The sequence below is a fragment of the Trachemys scripta genome, chromosome 4 (genome assembly GCF_013100865.1).
Source record: "Trachemys scripta elegans isolate TJP31775 chromosome 4, CAS_Tse_1.0, whole genome shotgun sequence".
Lineage (NCBI taxonomy): Eukaryota > Metazoa > Chordata > Testudines > Emydidae > Trachemys > Trachemys scripta.
The window spans coordinates 37,433,114-37,460,522 of NC_048301.1; the positions used below are offsets into that span (position 1 = coordinate 37,433,114).

Consider the following 27,409-nt stretch of genomic DNA (forward strand, 5'->3'; position numbering starts at 1 on the left):
GGACTATTTTTTCTTCTGTTGCTGTGTGATGCCTCAGGAGAGGGGCATATACCCAACCTACATATGCCCAAAGATTTTGTGACAAAGTAGAATGTACAGGATAAATAAGGACCAATTTGAATTGCAATATTTGTAATAATTCCAATCCTACAATTTTAAAATGACACCTATTGATAACACGTTTTCTTTCTCTCAAATACAGCTGTGGGAGAACAAGCTGATGCAGTCCAAGGCTGTAGATGGGTTTCATTCAGAAGAACAGCAACTTTTGTTGCAGGTTCAGCAGCAGCAACAGCAGCAGCAGCATCATCACCACCATCATCATCACCATCCACAACCACAGCAGACTGTGCAGCAGCAATCCCAGACACAACAAGTCCTTATTCCTGCATCCCAGCCAGGTCAGACTGATTCTCTAATGTGCCTACATGAAACTCTCTGTGGTTTCAGCAGACCTCATGTTCCTTGAAATTTGCAGAGTTATACCCTTTTATTTAAATACCTGAAACAAGGTTTGGTTTAAGCAGCAGTGTCAAAGAACATGGAAACTAAAGAAAGTTGCTGAGGTCAAATCACTATGGATTCAGTTAGGATTGCCATGTCACCTTCCCGGGATTCTAATGTAGGTCATCACTACAGTAGAAACATGCATATCTGTGGAGTGCAGACATTTCAATGTAAAGAACAGCTGGTACAACCACATGCTTTGAATCGCTAGTCCCTTACCTCCTTCCTGTAACTTTTGTCCAGATCATATAGAATTGATGTTTTGTTTCTTTTATTTGTAGCACCTCAGCAGCAGGTTATTGTGCCAGATTCAAAGCTGATACAGCACATGAATGCATCAGGCATGGTAAGACTCAGAATTAGAACTTTATACAGTGCTGTAATGTATTTAAATAGTGAAGGTAAAAGTCTGATATGAGTCATCTCAAATGCCAAAAAACAAACCAAGAGATACTAGCAGAAGATGGCTCCTGTGTCCCTGATTGCTAGGCTGATAACACATGAGCTATTTATCCAGGGCTTGCAATCGACATTACCCAAAAGAACCATAGTAGTGTGAATTCATTGTTTCATTTATTATAGTGCTATACATATTTAAACAGTATGTCGGGAAATATTTAGAGTGAATTTGGTTGTGTGTAATATATATATTCTCACAGCAAAATGACTGACCAAGTATTTTTATTTTATCAACTGCAGTTGGTTAATAACATAGTCAAAGCATCCTGATTGGTTAATAATTAAACTACACAGTGTTTTAATATCATGTGCTGCAAAGAGCCACAGGAGACGCATTAAAGAGACACTTGCGATTTGCGAGTCTCAGTCTGAATATCTCTGGGTTAGACTAAGATTTTTTGAGGATCAGCTAATACTGATACAAATCTGTATGACGACAATCCCAGGAGGGAATGACTTCACATGTGGAAAATACTGTTACCCTGGTGCAAGTCTTATGTTGTATTTATCAGATGAAGAATGACATTGCTCAAATATTATAAATAATAAACTCATAAAAATAATGATACTGACTGTATAGGAGTTTGAATCTGCCTTTCTGGTCATTATTTATTTCAACTCATTTGTTATCGCAAAAGTAAATTCACAACTTTTCATCCTAACCATTTATCTATTCCTTACAATTTTGTTTTTGTAGTCTAACTTTGTCTCTCTTGCTTGACATCAAGTTTAGGCTATTCTCTTGCAGCCCAAGACAACCAAAACACAATCTGTGCAAGTTAAATTCAGTTATTTATTTAGATTTAGAACTCCATACTAAAGAATATCCATCTAAAGTAAATTTAAAAGCACAATAAATAAAGTTGCACAATTAAGGCAGCAGCAATTCATTTGCTCATTGTCAGATAGTTTGCTGATCTTCTCTTCAAAATCCTAGATGCACTGACTAAACAGCATGATACAACCAAAGGCTGAATGAAAACTAAAACTGACTTCTGCCTCACTTTCCTTGTAAATTCCACTGAATAGCAGCAGAAACCGGATTTTGCCTGTTTACCCTGCTGAGTTTCTTCTCTAGTTCTCATTCAGTTGAGCCCAATATTATACTGTAAAAAGAAAGTTTATGTAGCTATTTAAACGTGCTCTTCTTAGCATGCTGCCTGAAGCTTTTTAAAAAAAACTACAAAAAAACCCTACTTTAAGGAATCTGTCCAATTAGGGCTCTCTAAAAGAAATGTTTGACTAAAGAAAACTCTTAAATCTGTACTGAGAATGGATCAAGCAATCACAGCTTGTTTATTTTAAAGGCAAGAAAAAAATTAGAACATGATTTAGTAGTGTCCTTTCCCCTGTATGTAAGAAGATGTGGGGTAAAAGGACAGCAGAAAAGCACTAGCTTGCTTCTACTCAATGTCACCCTCCGGGAGGTTCTGATTAACAATTACATCAGTCTGCCAGTAAAGGGAGATCTGATTCCTTACCAACCAGAAACAGACACACAAGGTTGGTGAGGTAATATCTTTTATTGGACCAACTTCTTGTGTCTCTACTATCATGGGACCGACACGGCTATAACTACACTGCATAAAACAAGAATTGTGCATTTTTACCCAATAGTAAAATTTAAATCCATTTTGCATTTTAATTTTTCATCAACATGAAAAATGCAGTAGTATCCTCCAGCATTTCAGGTATTACTATTAACATTCTGTTTAAACTTAAACCTATAGTAGGGGTTGGTAGAATTGTCAAACTGCCCAAAGTTTGATTTGGAGTGACATTTGACTGCTAGTTGGAACTGTTTTTGACAGTCAGCGTGGGTGAAATTAGTTCTGATGTCATTTTTTAATGTTTTGTACTAAGATGAGAGACTGGGATCATATGGACTAAAATCATTCATTTGAGGTCGATTTACAGTTCAAACCAAGGTGGACCCATGTGTTAATTTGCAGACATTAAGCATGACTTTCACAAACATCTTCGTGTTTGGCCCAGAATACACTTTGGTCACTTAGTTTAAACTTTGAAATAATCCCCAAATGTTCTTAATATCTATTTGATCCTTTTTGTTTAAATGGTCAAGAGGTGTCTGTCATGAATTTGTTATGACAACTGTGTGTGTTCTGTTTAGTTTTTATATTACTGTGTAGCTTCACAGTAAAATCAAATCTAGTATAACAAACACACCTGTGTTGCTTGTTTAAGTTGTTAAAAATAGTGAACACAAGGTATTGATGCAGGCTCTCAGGCCTTAATTCTTTATGCAGACAATTATCTGAGTTCAGCTTCCTCAGGGCTGATGCCTTTAGCCGTTGACCTGCTTCTTGGCTGTATCCCAAGGCTAGCTAACTCTGCGCCAATGTAGTCATTCAGCCTCCTAAAATAAAGCCTCTCTGTGGCCGCCATGGCCTGTTGTGTTGAGGAATAATTCTGGTTTTAGAGAGTCTTAAAGAATAACAACAAATTTGTCCTTAGTTTTCTACAAATCAGGTTGTCTTTTAGATGCAATAAAAATAACTTCAAATCCAGAGTCACTTGCAGAACTTACCTTTCAGTGCTAGGTTGCATTTCATTGCAATCCATTCCAAGAATTTTCTTGGCATCAAGAAAAGATTGTACTGCTTAAACTTTATCCCAATACTTCTCTGTTGCTTTTATTTTTGTGGAATGTTTCTTACCTGAGCAAATATCCAAACTCTTTTGGTTTATTTAATAATAATAAAAAAAAAAAATCAGAGTTCTCAAAGTTCAGTGATTCTGTACATTTTACTTCACAATATTTTAGCCACGGGTGCCGGAGCCCTCCCAAAAGTGGGGGGTCAGGAACCTGATTCCCACCCTCCCTGGCCAAGCCAGAGCAGGGCCAGCGAGCCCTCCCTGCCATCCAGGGAGTGGGGTGGAGGGGAGGCAGCCCCCTGCCGGTGTCTCCAGCCCCCAGGTTCCCCACCCCAGGCAGGTGGAGGGACCCAGGCTCCCCACAGCTGCCCGTGCAGGTCTCCCCTACCCAGCTTTGGCTGGTGGGGGGAGGCCCTCGGAGCCATAACCCGGCCATGATAAGAGCTGGGCAGGCAGCTGTGGGGAGCCGTGGCACACTCTCCACCTGCCCTGGGTCAACGCCGCGGCTCCTCACAGTCGCCCACACGGTTCTTACCGGTGCGAGTCGTGGATCCTCTACCTGTGCTTGGCTGGGCAGGGAGTGGGGATGCAGGCTGGGGGCTGCTCTCAGCCCCCCCGCACTCCGAGCAGGTGGAGCGTCCACCACAGCTGCCCGGGCTCCCAGGCAGGGCTCCACACTGGCCTGGTGCGGGGGGTAGGGCCTCGGGGGAGGGGGGGAAGAAGAGGGGAAAAGGGCATGGTGCACCCCAGTGAAAAGTGGGAGGGCCCTTGTGCTCACCCCCCTCCTGCCCCCCCGCCCCAAAAGTTTGTTGCCACTGATTTTAGCTTAAACTTAGCATAGATGATCCAGGAAAAGATCACACATGACCTATTTATTGTATTCTACAATATGATCTTGTCTAGAAAACAGAAATAATTGCACTATATTCATTGAGTATGGTGTCAGTTATCAGATGATTATATGTTGTCTTGATGTTCTTTAGGAAAGTCGTAGGAACTTACTTTCTTTTACCCTGGATATTGGCATTATTCCAGGATTTGAACAATTAACTTTAAGCCTTGAGTTTTTTTTCTATTCTATTAATCAGATAACGTATTCAGAGAGGCTGGTTAACTTTAACTTGGAGAGCTGGGTGTAGAGCTCCGCTACTCAACAGCTGGCCAGCAGAGGGAGCACAGATGAACAAAACTTATTCCCAGAGCTTTTCTGGCAAACTTGGAAATAAAGCAGAATTGAGTTGACTTGTGATGCACGTAGAATGAAGGGAGACCATCAAAGCAGGCAAATAGAAATCAGAAAGATTTTGCTTCTATGATAGCTAATATATGCATTAGTCTATTATACTATTAGTCATCTTCCTTTTAACATCCCAGAAACTTGCTTATGAGTAAATGTTGTTTATCTATAGAAGCTATGGTGATTGTGTACATTTGTCCTACTTCACCACAACAGATGCTTATTCTTTAATCCTCAGCTAGTGTGTTGTGATGCAAAGCATTGGCAGTAATGCTGGCTGTTAAAAACAGGTCTCTTATCTTTCAGAGTGCAGCTGCCACAGCAGCTACCTTGGCTTTGCCTGCTGGTGTTACTCCTGTTCAGCAGATACTTACAAATTCAGGTAATTACTATAACATTAAATGGATTATAGACAAGCTATTTGATTTGCAAATCGTAATTTATTACATTTAATGTGAAACAATTAAATATCAGGAAGGAGTTTTGTAGTAAAGGGAGTCTACCATACAGTTCTTGAGGTATATGTATTACAGTGCTACTTTACCAGCATAAAACTTTAAAAGATTTTATTTAATACACTTCCAACAGTATTGTTTTTCAGCTATTTACTATTTGAAAATATAAACATTATATTAAGAGACGGCTTTAAAGACTGCTATGTTTAATGAAAATGGTTTGTCTGAAATAGTAAAGTTGAGGTTTATAACAGTGTAGAAATCTGATTCAGAGCAGAGGTGAAACTTCCAGATCTTAATACAAGGAAAAAATTCCTCTTTTAGTTTTTCAGGAAGAGAAGTGTATACCGTAGTATCAATCACAAATTATTTATGTCATGGCCAGCGATCTTTCTCCACCTATGAAGTGCTGCCCTATAGTTAAAGACTACGTTTTAGTCACAGGTGTTTTAGTAAAAGTCCTGGACAGGTCAAGGGGAGTAAACAGAAATTCACGGCCCGTGACCTGTTCATGACTTTACTATATACCCCTAACTAAAACGGGGGTGGGAGGGGGCAGTCCAGGGGCACCGTGGATGCTGGGGGAGGGGGGTGCCCTGAGACCCTGCTGGTGCTGGGAGGGGGTGCACAGCAGCGCACAGCCTGGAACCCCCGCTGGTGCTGGGGGGGAGGGTTGACAGGCTTCCTACCCAGCTCTGCATGTCCCTGCAGCTCCTAGAGGGAAGGGCGGGCAGCGGCTCTCCGCGTGCTGCTCCCACCACAAGTGCCGGGTCCGCAGCTCCTATTGGCCGGGAACCGCAGCCAATGGGAGCTGCATGGGCGGGGCCTGCAGGCGCGGGCAGTACGCGGAGTCCCCTGGCCCCTCCACCTAGGAGCTACAGGGACATACCGGTGGGAACCAGGGAGCCTCCCATCCCGAAGTAATGCCACACCTCTGCCCCTAGCCCAGTCCCCCGCACCCTAACTGCTTGGGCAGCTCCTGAGCCAGCACTGGCCACTGCAGAAGTCACAGAGGTCACGGAATCTGGGGCCTCCATGACAGACACACAGCCATACCTATAGTGTTTTCTCAAATGGAGGGGGAGGGTGGAAATGCACGGATTCCTAGGGAGATTGTGCTCCCAAGGTTCAGTTCTTTGCATGTGTGGATCCTGACCACTGAGTTTATGCTGTAGATGGAGTCAGGAAGCTAAACCCGTTCTTAGCAGGATATGATGGAGGTGAGGGTCATCTGGATATCACTTCAGTTCCTCCTTTTGTCTTTCTGATAAGAAAGTGGAAGAGTTGAAGCTGGGGTATGTTTTGTCTGCAACTTTATACCCATTGTACAGAGCTGGTGACCATCTTTACAGGCATCTCAGCTGCAATGAGATGAGACATGGGACTATTGCATGTTGTCTGTGAATTCGGGATAAGGTGGTAGGACTGTGCCATGGGTAATGAAAGAGACGGGGATAAAGAGAGACTGTATCATGGAAAGGAGGGATGGAGAAAGAATTGCGTAACACTCAGACTGAAAAGAAAAAGACACACAATACATGGAAAGAAAAGTAGTTTAGATATTATGGAAATCAGGGACATGCAAGAACCTAAATAACAGAAAGTGGCATTAGAGAAGGGAAAGGAAGATGAAAGTGAACAGACATAATAAACTGTTACTTAAAGTAGTTGATGCTGACATTTTATAAAGAAAAATAAATGAAGTTAGAGGATGTATTATATACAGACTTGTACAAATGGAGCTCAAACTTCGAAGTTGTAAGTTCCAGAGGCAGGGAAGGTTCCCCTTCTGCTCTGAGTACTAATCTGTCCTTGCTAGGCTTTTATCTACAGAGCATAAGGATATTGCTGAAAAGCAATTTAAATATTTTTTGCTTCGGAATTCGTTCTCCACTTGCAAAGCCCATCAGTTTTGGCATCATGATAGTCTTGTTGCCTGTACTTAGGATCAATACTGCAATCTATCTACCCCTCCCCTGTGCTGTGGATTTATTCGAAGGGCAGTCACAGCAGTTAGTTTGCATTTTCCTCAGTCACCTTTAAAAATGTGAGCAGGTAACTATAATAAAAGCCAAATATAGAGTATAAGTATATACTGCGTTTGAATTGCTCCCCCTCGGAGCATTTGCCCTTCTGACTCCTGGCACATGAAACCCTAGAAGCCCATTCCAAAACAGTCAAGGACCAAGGGCTTGAGCTCTTCTTTAACCATTCCCTGTCCCCCTTAGTGTCCTCAGAACAAATTGCCACACTCCCTATCTACCTTAATCTAAAGCTGTCTCCTTACTCCAAATGTTAGAAGTAAATTTAAGAATGTAAGCTTAGAATATTCACATGTCACAACACTGTCTAACAGCCCTGATGAGGTCTGCAAGGGACAACTCGAAGTCAACCAGGAGGTAAAAATGGCTGGGAAAACAACAAATTGTTTTTTTTTTGTTCGAAAACAAATCCAGTAGTTTTATTATGTAAAAAGACCAATCTAAATTGTGAAGTGTTTTCTGTCTGAAACAGCTTTTAGTGCTCGCAGTCATGGTGCTTTTGTGGGGGAGATGCAAAGCAAAAGAATCTTTGAAATTGTTTTCTTTTGGAGTGAAGGCCTAGTATAAAAAGCCACTCAGACCTGCCTTCTTATACCTTTTGTTTGTCCCAGTCATGGTTCAGCAAATTTTATCTCCCTTGTATCTCTGTTTTCCTGTCAAGCATAGTAAAGGTGGTGAAACTAAGAAACTGTAGAATAGCAAGAGAGACAACTATATTTTACAGGATTGTTTGCCATATACACAAAAAATGGTATTCTACACAGTGCGACTGATCATCTTTTAAGGTAAAAATATTATTCCCTTGCCACCACCACCCCCCAAAAAAGTGGAATGGATTTTATCAAATTTCTAAAATCCTATAGGAGTTGTTCTTCTATTGGCCTCATCTTGGCCTTGTCAGAGGACAGAAATTAAAGAATTAGCTATCCTTTAGTGCAGTCAATGAAGTTAGTAGACTCAGTGGAAAAAATGCTTGGGCTTTTCACATGTTTTGTTAAAAAGAAAAAGATAGTTTCCCAACACTGAAATGTACTCAATGCTGGAATATAGCATCTGTTTAACAGCGGATAGCCTACACAATAGGATATAAAGTGTAATTTCTTTGGGTATATCTACATTATTGGCTTCTGTCCTTTTAAACAGGGACCTTGCAGAAACATGAAATACACTCTTCATATGTAGGGAATGAATATTCAGAAGATTGCTGTGCTGCTTTAGTGAGTTAATCTTTGGCCTCATGTGAGACCTTGTATCACCTGTTAGCAATCTGCCTGTTGTCTCTTTCCTAAACTACTCTTGCCTTATGCCCTTTGTAAACATATGGTTGGGTTTTAGAGTCCTGTCCAGAGCTTTCAAGACTTGTTGTTTTGAAGCTGTAGATGTGGTGTGTTTAAAGTATTAAAAATAATAAAAATTCTCAACCTGTTATTGGTGGAAGTGTAAGATGAACTTTCTATCTTAATTATGCTCAGTCTTTTTCTAGGTGACCAACTTTAAAAAAGATGATAATTTTAGATGTGGATTTTTACATTTTAAGTGGTTTTGTTTTCATTGCAGGCCAGATCCTGCAGGTGGTTAGAACTGCAAATGGAGCTCAGTATATCATTCAGCAACAGCAGCCAGTGGTTCTACAGCAACAGGTTATACCACAGATGCAGCCGGGTGGTGTACAAGCTCCTGTTATACAGCAGGTAAAGAGGGACATTTTGAATAAGTGGGCTCATACTTAAAACTAACCCAGTAGGAAGGTTTTCCAGTTGTTCGCATTTTTAAGTACAAGGGTGTGTGTTCTTTTGTTTGAATTGTATGCCAATAATGGCTCTGAAAAATTGACAGAGCTTCATAAAGAAATGGGGATTTTAAAAATTTATTTGATGCCTTAAAAAAATCCGTATCTTTGGTTTCTGTGCAGGATCTTCCTACCTGATCTGCATCCAGTGTTAACTTTAAAAAAAATTGGTATCACAATATTAAAAGTGAAGTTATAAAAATCGTTGTTTACTTTTTTGTGTTTGATAACTGTTTGTGATTGTGTTCCTTGAAGTAGTATAAAGAAGTGACAGGTTTCAAATGTTTTCAGTAAGTAATTATTCTGTTAGTATTGTGTGTGCACGATTGCTAATATAAAATCCTTTTGTCAGGTTTTGGCTCCTATCCCTGGAGGGATCTCCCAGCAGACAGGAGTGATTATTCAGCCGCAGCAAATCCTATTTACAGGGAACAAAACACAGGTCATACCCACAACAGTGGCAGCTCCTACACCGGCACAAGCACAGATTACTGCTGCCGGTCAGCAGCAACCACAGCAACAGGCGCAACCACAAGCACCACTTGTACTCCAAGTTGATGGAGCTGGAGATACATCTTCTGAAGAAGAAGAAGATGAGGAAGAAGATTATGATGATGATGAAGAGGAAGACAAAGAAAAAGATGGAGGTGAAGATGGCCAGGTTGAAGAGGTAAAATTTGATAAAATGCTTCTAAAAGATTAGAAAATATTTAGACTTTAATGTTGACCTTTCCATAATTTTGAGGCAAATACCCAAAGGCAAACTTCTTTAAATAGGGAGTAGTCAGAGCACAGTACAAGTTAGGAACTCCAGATTGCTAATTTCATCTGATAGATTTTGGGGGGGGAGGTGGTCTGTGATCTTGGGCAGGTCTACACTACCGCTTATGTTGATATAACTTAAGTCACTCAGGAGTGTGAAAAAGCCACACACCTCCCCCCCTGAGTGGCACAGGTTACAGCAACCTAAGCACAGTCCACACTGAAGTTACGTCGCCTCTCACGGAGGTGGAATAATTATGCAGATGGGAGAGCTCTCTCCTGTTGGCATAGAGCGTCTTCACCAGATGTGCCTCAGCAGTGCAGCTGCACCAAAGTAGCACTTCCATGTATTAAATTTAACTATTGCAAACGGCTTCATAAACATCTTCAGCAATGAAGAGATTATAAAAGAAATAGTAGGGCCCAGAATCAAGTCGCAAGTGGCATCCAGTCTTAATGTGAAGAAACCAAAAGATGGAGATTCAATCATTTCTCTTGTTCCATTGGTTAATCACCATCGCTATTAAAAACTTTTGCCTAACTTCTAATTTGAATTTGTTTGGCTTTAACTTTCAGGTGTTAGTTCTTTTTATGCCTTTGTCTGCTAGATAAGGGCTCTTCAATAGCCTTTATTTTCTCTCTATGAAGGTACTTAGGCACTGTAATCAAGACACCGCTCTTCTTTTTGATAAACTAAATAGATTGAGCTCATATGGCAGGAGATTTAAAGGTATTTTCTCTTGAGCTCAAATAATTTTTATGGTTCTTTTCTGCGCCCCAATCCACTTTTGCAACATCCTTTTTAAAAAAGTGGACTCCACATCTACGCAGCATTCCAGTATCAGTCTCATTTTTGTCATATACAGAGGTAAAATCACCTCCCCACTTCTACTTTCCCCTCTTTATTTCCTCCAAGGATTGCATTAGCCCTTTTTGCCACAGCTTTGTACTGGGTGCTTGTCCATTGTTACCCCTAAATTCTTTTCAGAGTCATTGCTTTCCAGGATACAGTTCCTCATTCTGCAGGCATAGCCTATATTCTTTATTCCTAAATGCATAACTTTGCACCTGTCTTTAATAAAATACATTTTGTTTGAATGGACTCAGCTTACCAAATGATCAGGATTGTGCTGTGTGATTGCCCAGTCATCATTATTTACCACTCTGCCAATCTTTGTCTGCAATGTTTATCAGCAGTAACTTTATATTCTTCTTCAAGTGATTGCTCATTTGCTTTCCACTATAGGTGTGCGTGCTCGCTATGTGCAGCGGTGCCAGAAGTTTTCCCCCTAGCAGTACCCGTAGGGAGCGCCCCTAGTAACTCCTGGAGTGGCGCCTCCGTGGCGTGGTATAAGGGGGGGCTGTGTGCTCCCCCCACCCTCAGTTCATTCTTGCCGCCAGTGAAGGTACATTGGAACTGCTCTGCTCCAGCTTGGCTGCAGCTTCCCTCTTGGACTCTGTTAGTTAATGGTTAGTAGTACCTGTAGTTGAAAGTAATTTAGTTTAGAGTTAGTTTAGTGCGCCTGGGTCGGGGCATGCCCGGTGCCCTGGGCTTTAAGTTGTGCAACACTTGCAAGCAGCTGATGTCTGTGAGTGATCCATGCGCGGACTATTTACGCTGTCTGGGGGAAACCCATCTCAGCGATTGCTGCTAGATTTGCAGATCCTTCAAGCCTCGGACCAAGAAGGAGCGGGACATTCGGCTCCAAGCCATTTTGATGGAGTCAGCCTTGACTGTGACACCGTTGCGCCACTCCGAGTTGGCACTGAGCACTACGGCGTCCTTGTGTGGCGACCCTTCAGTGCCTTCCACCAGCCGGCACCACTCCCTGTCAACGGGACACTCCAAAAAGGCTAAGAAGAGGTCTTCTTCACCGAGACGGGGGGAGACTAGACCCACGTTGGGCAGTACTCGGTCCCCATCAGCCTTCCGGCCTCCAACTCAGGTTGAGTGGAGTAGCCCGGCCCACTCTGAGCCAACCTCCCCGGATGTCTGGGTGCCATCCACGCTGGAGGCCCTGCAAGTGGCCTGGGACTTTGTCTCTGCCGGTACCAGGGGCACCGCCACCATTTGCTCCCCAGTCCAGAGGCAAGCCACCACTTGGATCCCTGCAGTTGCCGACTGGACGGTACCATTCACGGTCTAGGGAAGGTTCCCGACACCATTCCCCGCTCAGCGACCGCCTTGTGCACAGTCCACGCCGGTCCCCATCGACCCCCACCAGGTTGTCTGGCTGGGTACCAACTGGAAGGGATTCCAGGCACTGCTGTGCCTCGAGGGACTGTAGACCTCATGAGGAAAGCGTGCCCTGTCGGTACCAGGACAGACGGCACCAGAGGTTTTTGTCTGCGAAAGCCCTTCGCGGTACGGGCATTGATGCCGTTCCCATTCTTCGTCTCGCTCGAGGTCCCTGCCGTGGCACTGCTCCCGTAGTCCCAGGCGTCGATCGCCAGCACCTCACCATCGCGGATCCGCCCATCAGAGCCGGTCGCGGAGCAACTGCCACTGGCGGTACCCCGTTCCTCCATGCCGGGATCACGGTCCTATGGTTGGCACCGTTCCCAACACCACCGCTCGTCCCGGGATAGCAGCAGATTGTATGCCAGTCTGGCCTCTCTTTGCAGTCGTCAGTCAATGGGCCAGACTAGTTAGGCTGAATAGCCTGCTCTGCCAGTGCCACAGCAGATGCAGTGGCACCGAGCTCCTTGGCCGACACCATGGTACCAATGGGCCCCGTAGCCCCCAACGCAGCCCCTGGTGGTGGCTCGCTTGGTGGCCGAAGCCTTGGAGAGATCGTTGGCCTCCCTTTCTCAACCTCCCAGGAAGGAGTCGGTGGAGCGTTCATCCCCGGTCCTGCGCCCGGAGGGGGACCAAGCGGTGGACCTGCGGCACTGGTGGATACTCAGAGTACTGCACCCCATCCTCATCCTCCCCGGATGAAATGATCACGGCCCCTCCTCCGCCTGTCCCGCAGGAGGACTCTAAAGCCCACCAGGAACTGTTGAAAAGGGTAGCATCAAGCCTCAACCTTCAAGCCGAGGAGGTGGAGGAACCCTTGGACTCCCTCTTCCACGTCCTCTCGACTTCAGCACCGGGCAGGGTGGCTCTCCCACTCCATGATGGGGTGGCAAAGATCTCGAACGCCTTGTGGCAAACCCCGGCTTCCTTGCCACCTATCTCTAAGAGGGCAGAACGGAAGTACTTCGTGCTCACCCAGGGGCATGAATACCTGTACATCCACCCTGCCTCCAACTCCCTGGTGGTCGAGTCGGTCAACCACAGGGAGAGGCAAGGCCAACCAGCCCCTACTCCTAAGAATAATGACTCGAGAAGGCTGGCTCTATTTGGGAGAAAGGTCTATTCGTCCTCAAGTTTCCAACTGAGGGTGGCAAACTACCAAGCCCTCCTGGGGAGATATGAGTTCAATTTGTGCGGCTCTCTGCCTAAATTCGAGGACTCCTTCCAAGAGCGTGACAAAAAAGAGTTCAAGGCTTTGATGGAGGAGGGTATGGCTGCTGCCAGGGTTTCCCTTTAATCAGCCTCAGATGCCGCAGATATGGCTGCAAGGTCTATGACCTCCACAATGTCAATGAGGAGGGCGTTGTGGCTCCTGTTGTCTGGGTTGTCCAGCGAGGCACAGAACTCCTTACAGGACCTTCCGTTCGATGGCAAGGCCCTGTTTGCGGAACAGACAGACGTGAAATTGCTTGTCCTGAAAGATTCCCACACAACACTAAAGACCCTTGGCATCTGTCCCAGCCCTGGCCAGGACCAAGTTTAAGCCGCAGCAGGCTCCCACCCAAGCCACCCACTCTAAATATGAGCCCCCCTTTATAAAAAGTCTAGGGGCTATAAGAAACACCCACAGAGGCAATCCCAGTCTGCACCCCAACCTGGGCTCTCCAAGGGTAAACAGGCAGGAAAGCATCAGTTTTGATGAGACGCCCTGGATGAGATCATACCAGGGATCCACCCGCAATAAAGCTTCCCTTCTCCAACCAGTTGTGTGCTTTTCTCCCCGAGTGGTCGCAGCTGACCTTGAACCAATGGGTCCTTAACACCATCTCCCGGGGCTACACCCTCCAGTTTACTTCTATCCCTCCCACTCACCCACCATCCTCATCCCTCTTCAGGGACCCTGCTCACACAGGAGGTGGGGCGGCTCCTTGGCTTAGGAGCGGTGGAGGTGATACCAGCGGAGTTCAGACACAAGGGGTTCTACTCCCGCTACTTCCTTATCCTGAAGGCCAAAGGTGGGCTCAGGCCCATCCTGGACCTGCGAGGCCTGAACCAGTTCTTGGTAAAGCTCAAGTTTCGCATGGTCTCTCTGTCCTCCATTATCCCATCCCAAGGACTGGTACGCCACCTTCAATCTACAGAACGCCTATTTCCACATTCATATATTCAAGGGACACAGTCGTTTCCTCCGTTTCACATTTGGGCAGGAACACTACCAATTTACAGTCCTCCCGTTTGGCCTGTCCACTGCTCCCAGGGTATTCACAAAGTGTATGTCTGTGGTAGCGGCCTAGCTCAGAGGTCGCGGGGTCCAGATCTTCCCCTATCTCGAAAAACTGGCTGGTCAAGGGGAGCTCCAGGTCGCAGGTACGAGATCACGTGGCGCTCCTCTTGTCCACGTGCGCCCCTCTGGGCCTGTTGATAAACGACAACAAGCCCACGTTAGTTCCGGTGCAGCGCATAGAGTTTATTGGGGCAGTTCTGGACGCGACGTCGGCCAGGGCCTTCCTCCCACCGGACAGATTCGAGACCCTAAGGGAGCTGCTCAGCACAGTCACAAGGTTCCCCGTGGCCAAAGCCAGAGCATGCCTCCAGCTCTTGGGTCATATTTTGGCATGCACATATGTGGTTTGCCATGCCAGACTCAGGATGAGGCCTCTCCAGCTCTAGTTGGCCTCGGTGTTCTCCCAGTCCAGAGACAGGATGGACAAAGTCCTCACAGTGCCTGAACCAGTGATCGCCTCTTTGCAATGGTGGTACTCCCTGGGGAACATGCTCTATGGGGTCCCATTCAGGGGCTGGCCCCCATCCGTGGACCAGGTATCTGACGTGTCAGACATGGGGTGGAAAGCCCGTATGGGGAAAGTTCAGACCCAAGGTCTGTGATCCGTGCAGGACCTTGCCCTGCATATAAATGTCAAGGAGCTCAGGGGGGTCCATCTGGCATGCGTGGCCTTCTGCTCACACCTGGAGGGCAGAGTGGTCAGGGTTCTCACGGACAACATGGCCTCAATGTTCTACATCAACAGGCAAGGTGGGGCCCACTCCTCTGCCCTCTGCCAGGAAGCCTTCAGGCTGTGGGACTTCTATATAGCCCATGATATTTGCCTGGAAGCCCACCACTTACAGATGCCCGGAACTCTCGGGCGGATCGCCTGAGCCGAGACTTCTCTCAGCATGAGTGGTCGCTGCACCCAGAGGTGGTGCACAGGATTTTCCAAACGTGGGGCACTCCTCAGGTGGACCTGTTTGCGACACAGCAGAACCGCTGGTGTCCCTGCTTCTGCTCGTGGGGGGCTGGGCGGGAGGAACGTTATCTCCAATGCCTTCCTCCTGTCCTGGTCGGGCCACCTTCTCTATGCCTTTCCCCGATCCAGCTGATTGTCAAGGTCTTGGAAAAGATAAAAACGGACAGGGCCCGGATCCTCCTGATCGCCCTGGCGTGGCCCAGGGAACATTAGTACGGTACTCTCACGAGCCTGGCAGTCGCCCTGCCATGGCCGTTGCCATACCGCCCAGAATGCTATCCCAGAACCAGGGCCGCCGCCTCCATCCCAAGCTAGCGGCACTCCACCTCACAGCGTGGCTGCTCAATGGTTAGGCCAGGAGGAGAGGGCTTGCTCAGAAGGGGTTCAGTACGTCCTCTTGGAAAGCAGACAGCCCTCCACACGTCAGGCCTACCTGGCAAAGTGGTCTCAATTTTCCCCATGGGCAGCTGATAGCCTGTGGCTGCTCCGATTCAGCTCATTTTAGACTACCTCTTTCACCTTAGAGCCCAAGGCCTACCGCCCTTGTTTGTCAGGGTACACTTGGCGGCCATTTTGGTCTTCCACCCGCCGGTGCAGGGCCTTACAGTATTCTCCCATGCCATGGCTGGACGATTCCTCAAGGATTTGGGTTGTCTCTTCCCGTATGTTAGGCCCCCAGTCACACAGTGGGACCCAAACTTGGTGCTGACCAGGTTGACAGATCCCCCGTTTGAACCGCTAGCTACATGCTCCTGGCCACACCTCTCGTGGAAGGTAGCCTTCCTGGTGGCAATCACATCCACTAGATGGATCTTGGAGCTCCGGGCCGTGACCTCTACACGGTGTTTCATAAGGATAAGGTCCATCTCCGCCCTCATCCTTCGTTCCTCCCCAAGGTGGTCTCTGCCTACCATATGGGTCAGGACTTTTTCCTGCCGGTGCTCTATCCCAAGCCCCATGAGTATAGTGAGGAGCACCACTTCTACATGCTGGATGTGAGACGGGCTCTGGCTTTTTACCTAGAACGTACAAAGCCATTCAGGAAGTCCTCGCAGCTGTTCACCTCGGCCGATCTCCACTTAGCGGCTCTCCAACTGGATCACCTTGAGTATTTGTACCTGTTACGACCTGGTGGGAGTCCCCCCATCGCTGATTCTGAGGGCGCACTCGACTAGGGCGCAAGCCTCATCGGCTACCTTTCTGGCCCATGTTCCCATCCAGGATATTTGTAGGATTGCCACATGGTCTTCGGTTCACACGTTCACCTCGCATTATGCGACCGTCTCCCAAATCAGGGAGGACGCCAGGTTCGGCAGGGCTGTACTCCGTCCTGGGTGTCTGTGAACTCCTACCCACCTCCAACAGATATAGCTTGGAATCACCTATTTTGGAATACACATGAGCAATCACTCGAAGAAGAAAAGACAGTTACCTTTTCCGTAATTGGTGTTCTTTGAGATGTGTTGCTCATGTCCATTCCATATCCTGCCCTCCTTCCCCTCTGTCTGAGTTGTCTGGCAAGAAGGAACTGAGGGTGGGGGGAGCGTGCAGCACCCCTTATACCGTGCCATGGAGGCACCACTCCAGGGGTCGCTAAGAGCGCTCCCCTACGGGTACTGCTGGGGAAAAATTTCAGGCACCAGTGCACGTGGCAAGCACGCACACCTATTGTGGAACGGACATGAGCAACACATTTCGAAGAACACCAGTTACGGAAAAGGTAACTGTCTTTTTACTTCCAGATCACTAATGAAAATGTCAAATAGTATTGGGCCTGCTGAACCCACGACCCCCACTCAGTAATAATTTCCCATTGAAAGCTATTTTTTGAGATCTCTTACTTGCCCGGTTGTTTATCTATTTAATGTGTGCTCTATTAATATTGTACAGTGCTAACTTTTAAATCAGAATGTCATGCAGTGCTAAGTCAAATGCCTTACAAAAGTTTGTAGTACATCTACAGTTACTTTTATCAACCATCAGGGTGCATTTGATTTACATCACTAGTCAGGAAGACTCGATTTAATCATGGATTTCTATATCAAAGTACTTTCTTGTTGGTTGTTATAACCTTAATATACATATTCTTCACAACTCAGAGGTAGATGTAGGTTTCATTTTTAGAGGGTATACACTATACATTTTTAAACTGTGATTTATATTGAAAACTTTTCAGATTAGTTTTACAGCTATTTCAGAAAATGAATGATTGTTTGCTTCAATTACCTCTGGTAAATGAAATAACCAGATATTTATGAAGTCATTGGGAGGTGAACTATCTCCAATTCAACAGGTTAATCATTACTATTTGGAGGATTTTCTTGCCATGCTGTATTAGGTGGAGAACATCACCAGACAGACATTTAAATGTTTTATTTAACTAAAACAACAACGTTATGAAGTCTGGATTTTCTTCTTCAACAGCAAACATATGTCTCTCGCTTCTCACATTTATCTCCAGACTTCTTCTCCTTGTCCAGATCTTTTCCGCCCCCAACCATCTTCTATTCATTGAACTTTTTGAAACTTTTCACTTTTAGGGAGAGGTAAGGGATTGACTTTGTGTACACAAATTTGCAGAGGGACAACAGGGTTGAAGTCTGTTATTTCTCACCTCTATATATTATGTATTTATTTAAAAACATTTTTACTGTTAACAAGTATGTTACCTCTGGGGAGACAAATCCACAGTTTGAGAAGTGCAAAACTAAGCATCTCTGATGGTATCTTCTAGACTGAGCACTGAGTCCCATTGGGTAGATAGAAAGATTAACCTAAATAATCTATACAGAAGCTTGTGGAACCCCATAAGATTGGGTCCTTAATCCATGAACTATTGGAACTCATTTACAAAACTTTTCTTAAACATTACATTAATATATTGTATCATATTATAGAATTTCGATTTAAATTAAAAAAACGATTTTTTAAAAAAATCATTGATTTTTATCCACCGTCAACCATACTCGTAATCTCACCAAAGAATGAAATCAGCCTTGTTTGACAAGACCTATTTTCTATAAGTCCTTGTTGACTGTCATGAATTATGTTCCTGTCTTTTAATTCTTTATCAGTTGACTCCTGTATCAGCATTTCCATTCCCAGAATTCATATCCGGCTCCCTGGAGTATAGTTACCTGGGTTATCCTGCTTGGCTTTTTTGAATATTGACAAAATATTAGCATTGTTCTAGTCTTCTGGAATTTCACTGATACTAAGATTTATTAAATATAACCATCAGCAGACCAGAGATCTTCTCAGCATTATGTTGCTCTAGCCTCTTTTCACTGTTATCAATCTGCTTTATAAGGAACTCATTCCAGTTCTGTGCATCAGATAGCTAACTTCAATACACCCACCATCTGTGAGAGTGGAGGAGGTAGGGCATCCTCTGGTATAAAGAAGCATGTTTTCCTTCTTGGATTGAAGGGAATACTATACCAGCTAATCAAGAGCTAATATGGTTGATGGGGTTTAAACTTGCCTTGCCCTGTGCCTCTTATAATTAACCCATAAAATGAGAAAGCAATGGCGAGGGAGTGTGAGAGACTTTTTAGGAAAAGGATGTGTCATGTTTTCAATAGTGATTTATCAAGTAGCATTTAAAATACATGCTGTTTACATACGATTATAAAAACGCCTTCAAATGTCACTGGAGCTTTCTCAGTATAGGCAAATTCCAAAGTCATTTTGGAAAATGGGATGTGGGCACAGTAACATTTGGAGCTGCCCTGGGATAATTTATGAATACTGTATAATGTACTGGTTATTGGGGTGTTTACTGTATGACTACATTGGCTTAGCTGAACAAGAACCTGTCTGATTAACACAGAAAGAAAAAGAAGGGTTCAAGATAGGCCACCCCCAGCAAACACTACAATTGTTAAGGGACCATGTCAGAAACATTGGCTCTGAGGACTCTTGTGTAATCTCCTGCTGAGTCTAGAGGACTGGTTTTAACCAGAAGGGCTTAAAGCCCCAAAACACAGAAGAACAAAAAAACTATAGCAGGGGGGTTGTTGTCGGGGAGCCAGACTGAGACACAGGTATCTGGAGATGCTAGGCCTGCCTAGGTTACCATCAGGGAATAGGTAGCTTTTGGGCAAGATAAACATGCATGTAGGCTATTTATTTCTTAAAAGCTTTGTTCCAGTTGGTAAAATAAACAATACTTTTGGTTTAAGAAGGCTGTCTGCTCACTATATTCACCACTGGTCACTGTCTCCTAAAGGGAAAAAATGCAGGTGCCCGAACTCAATCAGACTAACTAGGTAAGAACAGTTAGTATGTAGGATACGGTAGCCCAGATACAGTCTGGGAATGGGAGAATTGTGAACTTCCAATCAAAGATGGGTAAAGGCAGAGACCTGACAAGTGAGGTGGTGCACTCTAGAGAGACCAGAAAGGGGACAGATGTCAAGCTAGCCCTATAATCATGACAGGCATATCAAGTTTTATCTCAGAGCTTCATTCTCCCCGCACTGAACCCCTCATTCATGTTATAACCAGAGCTTATTTTCATGCAAATGATCAAAATATCTATAATCTTTAATAGATGGGAGTCAGTTTATCATAAACTATTTGCAAATGTTTCTTTTAGGAGCCCCTTAATAGTGAAGATGATGTGAGTGATGAGGAAGGACAAGAGCTGTTTGATACAGAGAATGTTGTCGTATGTCAGTATGATAAGGTAAAATCTCTAAAAACAGAATTTATATGAATGTTACTTTTCCTTGTTCCTCTTTCTCTGCTCCCCATCAAATCATGAATTTAAGCTGTATTTCGGTGTGTGTATACATGAGGCTATAAATATCTTAATGTTTAGTGTGATCTGATATTGTATATTTTAACATGTGAAAAGGATTGGTGAGATGTTCAGCTGGATTTCCCTCCTTCGTTGTTTGGCTGAAGATTGGGTTCATAGGACCACAATGTATTGATTACATGAAAAAGACTCTTTTTACAGTGGAAAAAACTAAAACTTGAATGAATTTTTTTTTAGACTTTTAAAAAAAAAACAAAACAGGAAAAACACCTGAAGTTGTAATGTTCATTTACAGGGTCCTAGACCCTGCTCTAATTGCAGATTCAATATGAGGGTAGATAGGCTGGTTGAATTTTGTTCCTATATTTTCTGGTGTTTTGAAGTAGGTTAGTGCTTAATCTTCTGAGCAGAATGGTTCTACTCCATAGGTTCCAGTTTTGGGCACTGCACCGTTTAACAATTTCATATGTGAACTACTGGTTTGGATAGCTTTATTAGATTCTTCAGAGGATGGGGCACACTTAATTAGACTAGAATGCAAATCCTCATTACTTGGCCAAGCAGGTTTCCACAAATTTACCTGTTAACATTTCAATCTGGTGCATTTCACTTCAGCTGTCATCTTTAATGATTTTTGGCTAATCTTGTGTTAACATACTAACAGAATCCACCAGAAAGTCTTCAAAGTAAAATAAGCGCCTCTGCCTGGCAAATAATAAACACTGGACTCTTTGAAAACGTGAAACTTCACTTTCCTTTTGTGGAGGATAGTGATAAGTTAAGCTATTTGCATGAGCGAGAAACTCTGGGGGGGTCTTGGATAGTCACTACTCAGAACGTGACACACTTCCTTTTACATTATTGTTGTCAAAGAAAATATCCTTTGGGCAGCTGGGAATCTGGAAAATTGTGTGCTCAGGTGTTCTCTCGTTTACTATGTTGATGGGTGAAATATTTTGAATGGATGATGAAAAGCCTATTTATCCCTAAAATTACTATGTATGTTGAGCTAGTTGGGCGATTAATGTAATTTTTACCTTTTAAGATGCATGTGGCTAAACCCGCTTGCCTGGTACAGTTTGGCCAGTGACTGTACACTTAAATACTATTTGGAATGAAAATAGGCCTGCAGTAGAACATATCATTTTAATCAAATTTTTACAAGCTACCAGATATCCCTTGTGTGGGCATATTTAATTAATCAAGTCAATGTATAAAAGAAATAAATGTATACTTCATGTAGCTTGCAGCCAAAATTGAATGATCAGTGCTTTTAGTTGTACTGTTCTCACTGTATTCTGGGAATGGCCAAGTGTTTAGTTTTATTTTGTGATTCAGTTGATGATAATTAAATTCACTTAGTGACTCGTTTTGAAAGCCTTTTTTCTTACTGGTTTCCATAGTTACTAGTTTCTCTTGTTGGAGAGTCCAGTTCATTCTATTTTTATTTTAGACTACTTTTGCCTTAGGTGTCTCTTTATTGTTGTTACTGTTTCCTAAGGGGAAGACTTTTTTCTAAGGCACAAAGGCTAGTCAGGAACCCTGCTCCTTCTTTGAAAATCTCTCCTTATTTGTATCCTAGTAATATCTGGAGGGATCAGGGCAAGGCATGCTATACATCAGGGGTTCTCATACTTCTTCTTTGAGGCCCCCCTTACATGCTATAAAAACTCCATGGCCCACCTGTGTCACATCTTCTCGTTTTCTGCATATAAAAGCCAGGGCTGGCGTTAGGAGGTAGTAAGCAGGGGGCACCACAAAGCTAAGTTTCTCAGGCTTTTGCTTCAGCCCCAGGTGGCAGGGCTCCGGGCTTCAGCCCCATGCTGTGGTGCTTCGACTTTCTGCCCTGGGCCCCAGAGAGTCTTAACGCTGGTCCTGTTTGGCAGACCCCCTGAAACGTGCTTGTGGTCCCCCAGGGCCCTGGACCCCTGGTTGAAAACCACTGCTATACATGATGAAAAAGCAGCCCCGGACAGATTGCTTTTATTTTAGGTTTGGGGTTTTTTAAGTTATGTCAATTTTAAGCAAACTAATGAGGCATTCCCAATATAGTAGAACCTCAGTTACAAACAGACCTGTCAACTGCACATCTCCTTTGGAACTGGAAGTATACAAGCAGCAGCGTAGACAAAAAAAGCAAATAAAGTACAGTACTGTGTTAAACATAAACTACTAAAAAATAAAGGGAAAACAGCATTTTTCTTCATAGTAAAATTTCAAAGCTGTATTAAGTCAATGTTCAGTCGTAAACTTCTAAAAGAACAAACATAACATTTTATTCAGAGTTAGGAACATTTCAGAGTTAGGAACAACCTCCATTCCTGAGATGTTAGTAACTGAGGTTCTACTGTAAAAATGGATTTCTACATTCCCCGTTCCAACAGGAAAAGGGTATTCATTCATGTTAGAGATGGATAAAGATTAAATTACCTGCCTCGCTCTACCATAAAATGTGTTATGTGCCTTGGATTTCACAATTATTATGGATACGGGGTTTATTTATGGCTCCTGTGGGAACTTGCCCTTGGCTAGAAAATGAGCCACAAATGCTTCCAGATGTGCAGTAACACTTTGTGTTTTATGTCAGATCCTGAGTTTAGATCTCCATACAGTTATGTGACCAATCATTATCTGGATTTTCGTTTCCTAACTTGTCAATTTAGTCCTGAAGTTGCTACTTGTTTCTGATTCAGAGTACTATTTCAGTATGTATATTTTGTTTTTTAGATCCATAGAAGTAAAAACAAGTGGAAGTTTCACCTCAAAGATGGCATAATGAATCTCAATGGAAGAGATTACGTATTTTCCAAAGCCATTGGAGATGCAGAATGGTGAAGTTTTTAAAACAAAAAACTAAAAAAAAGAAAAATCAGAAAAGGTTGAGACTTGGACATAAACTTCAACCAAAACTTATGTCTGCACATCAGAAAAGAACAGTACAAACAAAACTACCGCAGCAAAGGTAGAACGTGGCAACATAGACACTACTACAAATGGGCAAGCCATGGGACTGTAGCAGCTAGCATTGTCTGGGATACCTTAGGGATATCTTAATTATCAATTCTATATACAGGTACCTGCAGCTGGTAATTAGCATGTAAGGCTTTGTCTCCCCCTTCCTCCCCTTGGGTTAAGGTTTTAAAATTTCTTCCACTGAACTGAAAGAACTCTTCCCTTTTGATATACTCTTAGTCTGACAATGCTTATGTGAACACACATCTTTGTTTTGAACACTTCCTTTTGGTAGTGAGGGTGGTCAGAATATTGTTTGAATGGCATGCAGGCTTTGTACAGAAGAGTAAGAATTAAGGTGATACATTTTAATTATCTTGTATAACAAATATTTTTAATTCTGCTATAGTCATGTATAATTTTAACTACAGTTTTTTCTCAGTTCTTCTCCCATAAACAAATTCTCATGCCTAGCAGTTACAAAATGTAAAATGATTACTTATATTTTCCAGCCATTTCAGTTTGACACAAATTACTCTTCCTTTGAAAAGTGCTGAGCACCTGTAGCTCCTTCTGAAAAATCAAACCACTTACTTTATTTTTAAATATATTCTTAGCATTTGAAGTGGTTCAGCCTGATGGAGCTCAGAGGACTCTGTGGTAACTTTCCTTCATTTCTTTAAAAGATCAGGGTCTTGGAGACCTTGCAAATGAAAACTCCAGGTATTGTGATCTTAGTGTGTGCATTCCTCTCACCACTTACAACATTTACAACCCAGGCATCCATGAATACTGTTGGACAAATACTACAGGAATGACTATAAATTGGGTAACGGAAGGTTTTATAATACCTTAGCTGAAGTTCTGCTAATCAGGAAACCGAGTTTAATTGTAAAATACCCCGTAATTTTTAAGTATATTCTTATTGACAAGTTAAGATGTGTTGCAGGTAATCTGTTTAAAATCTCCAGGTGACATGCAATTTTGGTGGGTTTTGTTTGCGTTCTTTTTAAAAGAAAGCATCAGTGAGGAAATAGTTTATTTTGTTAGAGTAATGTAAGCAAAAAATTAAAATAGTGTATCTTAGTAATGCAAAAATTAAGTCAGCACATATGCTGAACCCTAACGTAATTTCAGTGGTCTGAAAAGGACACGTCATAAATAGCAAAAGGCTTTTGCTGTTGAGGGCAAACACATCTTTTCTTCATGTGGTGGTTCTACTTGCAATCAGGCTTTCAGGAATGGCGTCCCTGCTGCAGCGGAGAAGAGGGAATTGGAATTATAGATCAGACATTTCCAACGAAGGAATGAGCATGCTTTATGTGGCTTCCCATTACAACTTAATAATGTTCTTACTAGCTACCTGAAAAGCAATGAAAAGAAGGCACAGGAAGGCAAATTTAACTCAAATTAGGGAGAACTGCAGAAGCAGAGACTTTACCCACTACTTCTTGGCTTTTGTTATTGCAAAATGAAACTTTTAAAATTGTTTTTAACGAAATCACAAGTGTATTTAATCAGCACTGTATATTAACTGCCTTCTGTTTCCCTTACCTGTCTTTCTTTACTGACCTCCAAGTGCATTCATAGTCTCAGTAGCTTAAAGGAAATTCACAGCACATTGCAAGGAAAAAATCTGAGCAGTTACATATGTTTTTGCACCTGTGGTGTCACTAAATAGAAGGAAATTGTCCTTAATTCACATGTAGAGCCATATGTTTATTAGTAAACCACCTGGTCTGCATACATTGTAAATGTCATTAAAGTTCAATTTCTGGTGTTACTAACTCATAGGTAATTAATGCTGTAATCATTTTAGGATACAAATTTGACTCTGGACTTCAAGGTATCTCAAGCTGAGTGATGTTTTCTTTTTCTCTGTACAAAGCAGAAATTTTGTGGGTTTTTTTAATGTGCCACTGTACTTTTAAAGCCTATGTGATTACAGTGAAATCAATTACTTATCAACTAATTATTGCCCTTGCTTCTCTTGTTATTTTTGAGTAGTGTTGATGGCTATCACGAGTAGATTCATATCCTTTCAAATTACTTAAACGTGGACTTAGAACAAATCCCATATGCTGCACAAATGAACCAATGAAATCCCTTTAGCTACAGATTCCTGTTTATACTACTGGAACCCAGATTACTGTACAAGATATTTAGTCTTTCTTACATTTAGAGTCCTTCACCCACATGTTTAGAGCAGACATTACATAGCCTCTATTTATTTTAAGGGATACCACAGCTTTAAAGATTACTTAAATTTAGTTAATCTTGAAGGACGTTTAGAAACCATCTGTACATGCACAGTGTCTTGCAAATTAATTATGGTATGCTTGGCAGATGAGGGTTTTGGTCTTTTAATACAAGTACCTGTGAAAACTTCTGAAAGCCAGTCAAATATAAACATACCAAACTGTGCTCTTATTGCTATGTCAAGTGTTCCTTTTTTAAATCAGAAAGCATGTTTTAATTTCATTTTATTGTAGCAGCTTGCTGTAAGAATGTAGTTTGCTTAATTTTATTATTGTACTTGAATTTTAATCATGGTTTTAATGTTGTAATTGAACAGACCATTTCATTAGGTTCCATAGAAACCATTCCTTTCAGAGAGCAAGGGATTCCCATGTTCGTAGTTTTTAAATTATTAATTTTTTTCCTTGAAAGTAGAAAATAGACTTTTCATTTAAATAGTTCAGTATTATGAAGGCAATTAACGGTTTCAAGAGGGCTTATGTTTAGATTTGCACAGATAACAGAGCACCTTTTTTGACTCTAAGATGGATAAAATGGGGATGATAACTTCATGGTTAAAATATTAACCATGAGGGCTAATGGAAAATTACAGAGCAACTGGACAAAGTTGGGAGTCTTGTGCCTTCTCAATTTGCAGATATTCCTGCTTTGTCAGCATGATGATACTTGAGGTCTATTGGATTCCTGAGACGGTAGATGTCCTGCAGTGCTTCAGTCATAAACAAACATTTTAGCTCTAATTATATTGGCTTTTTAGTGTGTGCAATCATTTAATAAAAACATCAAAGTTGAAAAGGAATAAAAATGTTGTTTGCTAAGAAGATAATAGAGACTTAGTCACATAAGGAACTTTATATTGGACTATTTAAATAAAATTTATAACTTTATTCTCTCCTGCCCCCAATGTTAGTGGCAAAATGTCTGAGGTTCCATCCACCTTTTTCCTGCATTGTAATTACAAGTTGCTTTTTGACCTGAGTAATTTTCCTAGCAACAGACCGTGATTTTACAAGTATAACTATTTTCATCGCAGGTTTATTCTCAAAGGGAATAGATTTGCTTCTGAAGCACAGTTGGTGGAAAAGAGCAAATAACATATTAAATGTGATATAACAGTTTTGTAACAATGTGTTTTTTTTCTTTTCTATTTTGATGCAGTGTAAGAGTCAAGTAAACTTTGCTGGGTTTTAGTTTTGTTTTGTGAAAGTAACTGTATCATCCATCAATACCCAAAAGCAATTATGTTACCATAAAACACTACCAGGATAAAAATTTGTTATTCCAATGCAGGAGAAAAATTAGACCCTTTTCACTAAAGTTCACTTTGAAGTTTGTCTTCCATTTGAAAAAGTTCCTTTGTTGTTGTTTTGCAGAATGCAATAAAATGTTTTAGACCTGTGGCTTTAGGATACTGCACACTGTGGATTTTTATTGGGTCGCCTTATACAGCTTTGCAATTTTTTATAAAGATTTAATTCAGAATTGTTTCAGATTTTGAGTTTAGTGGTTACAGAAGATGGGGAAACTTGTATGTTGTTACATTTGTGTCTTTAGTCTTGGTTTCCTATTATTCAGAGTGCCTGGGGCATATGTACAAGCCAGGCCTTTTTTTCCTGCAAATCAAGCTACTGTTGCCTACTCTTTTTCGTGGTTCACTTTTTAAAATTCAGTTTGGATTGGATATTGAGGACAAAAAGGAACTTTTTTAAACAGGAAGAACTATTTTGGATTAGCTACGTGTGTAGCCATCTAAAGTTCACTTGTTCCAGCGTGCATTGGGTACTAATAAAAATATGGGGAAGGGGAATATCCTTTTTTGCTGTTCTGAGCTACTATTGTCAACTGCTGTTGTACATATACTGTTATGTGTAAGGGGGTAAATATATTTATTATGTTTGTAAAATTCATTCTGTACAATTGCAGATCAAGGTTGCTCTTCTGTGATATACAGGATATTATGTTTCAAAGGCCATGCTTGGAATACAATTAGAGAACTTAGTATTTTGATGTACTAAGACCTATTTTAAGTTTAATATTTTGCCTTTGCAAAAACTTTAATTAAAGATGTTATTTAAAAAA

General features: G+C 42.5%; 1 protein-coding gene across 1 annotated transcript; it reads left to right on the forward strand.

Annotated features, from left to right (window-relative positions):
* GTF2A1 (general transcription factor IIA subunit 1) lies at positions 1–27,409 on the forward strand. Its single transcript, XM_034768166.1, has 7 exons — positions 1–401; positions 789–853; positions 5,126–5,201; positions 8,874–9,007; positions 9,458–9,775; positions 19,955–20,044; positions 22,847–27,409. The coding sequence occupies exons 1-7, from the start codon at positions 161–163 to the stop codon at positions 22,952–22,954; spliced, it is 1,032 nt and encodes a 343-aa protein (XP_034624057.1). The 5' UTR covers positions 1–160; the 3' UTR covers positions 22,955–27,409.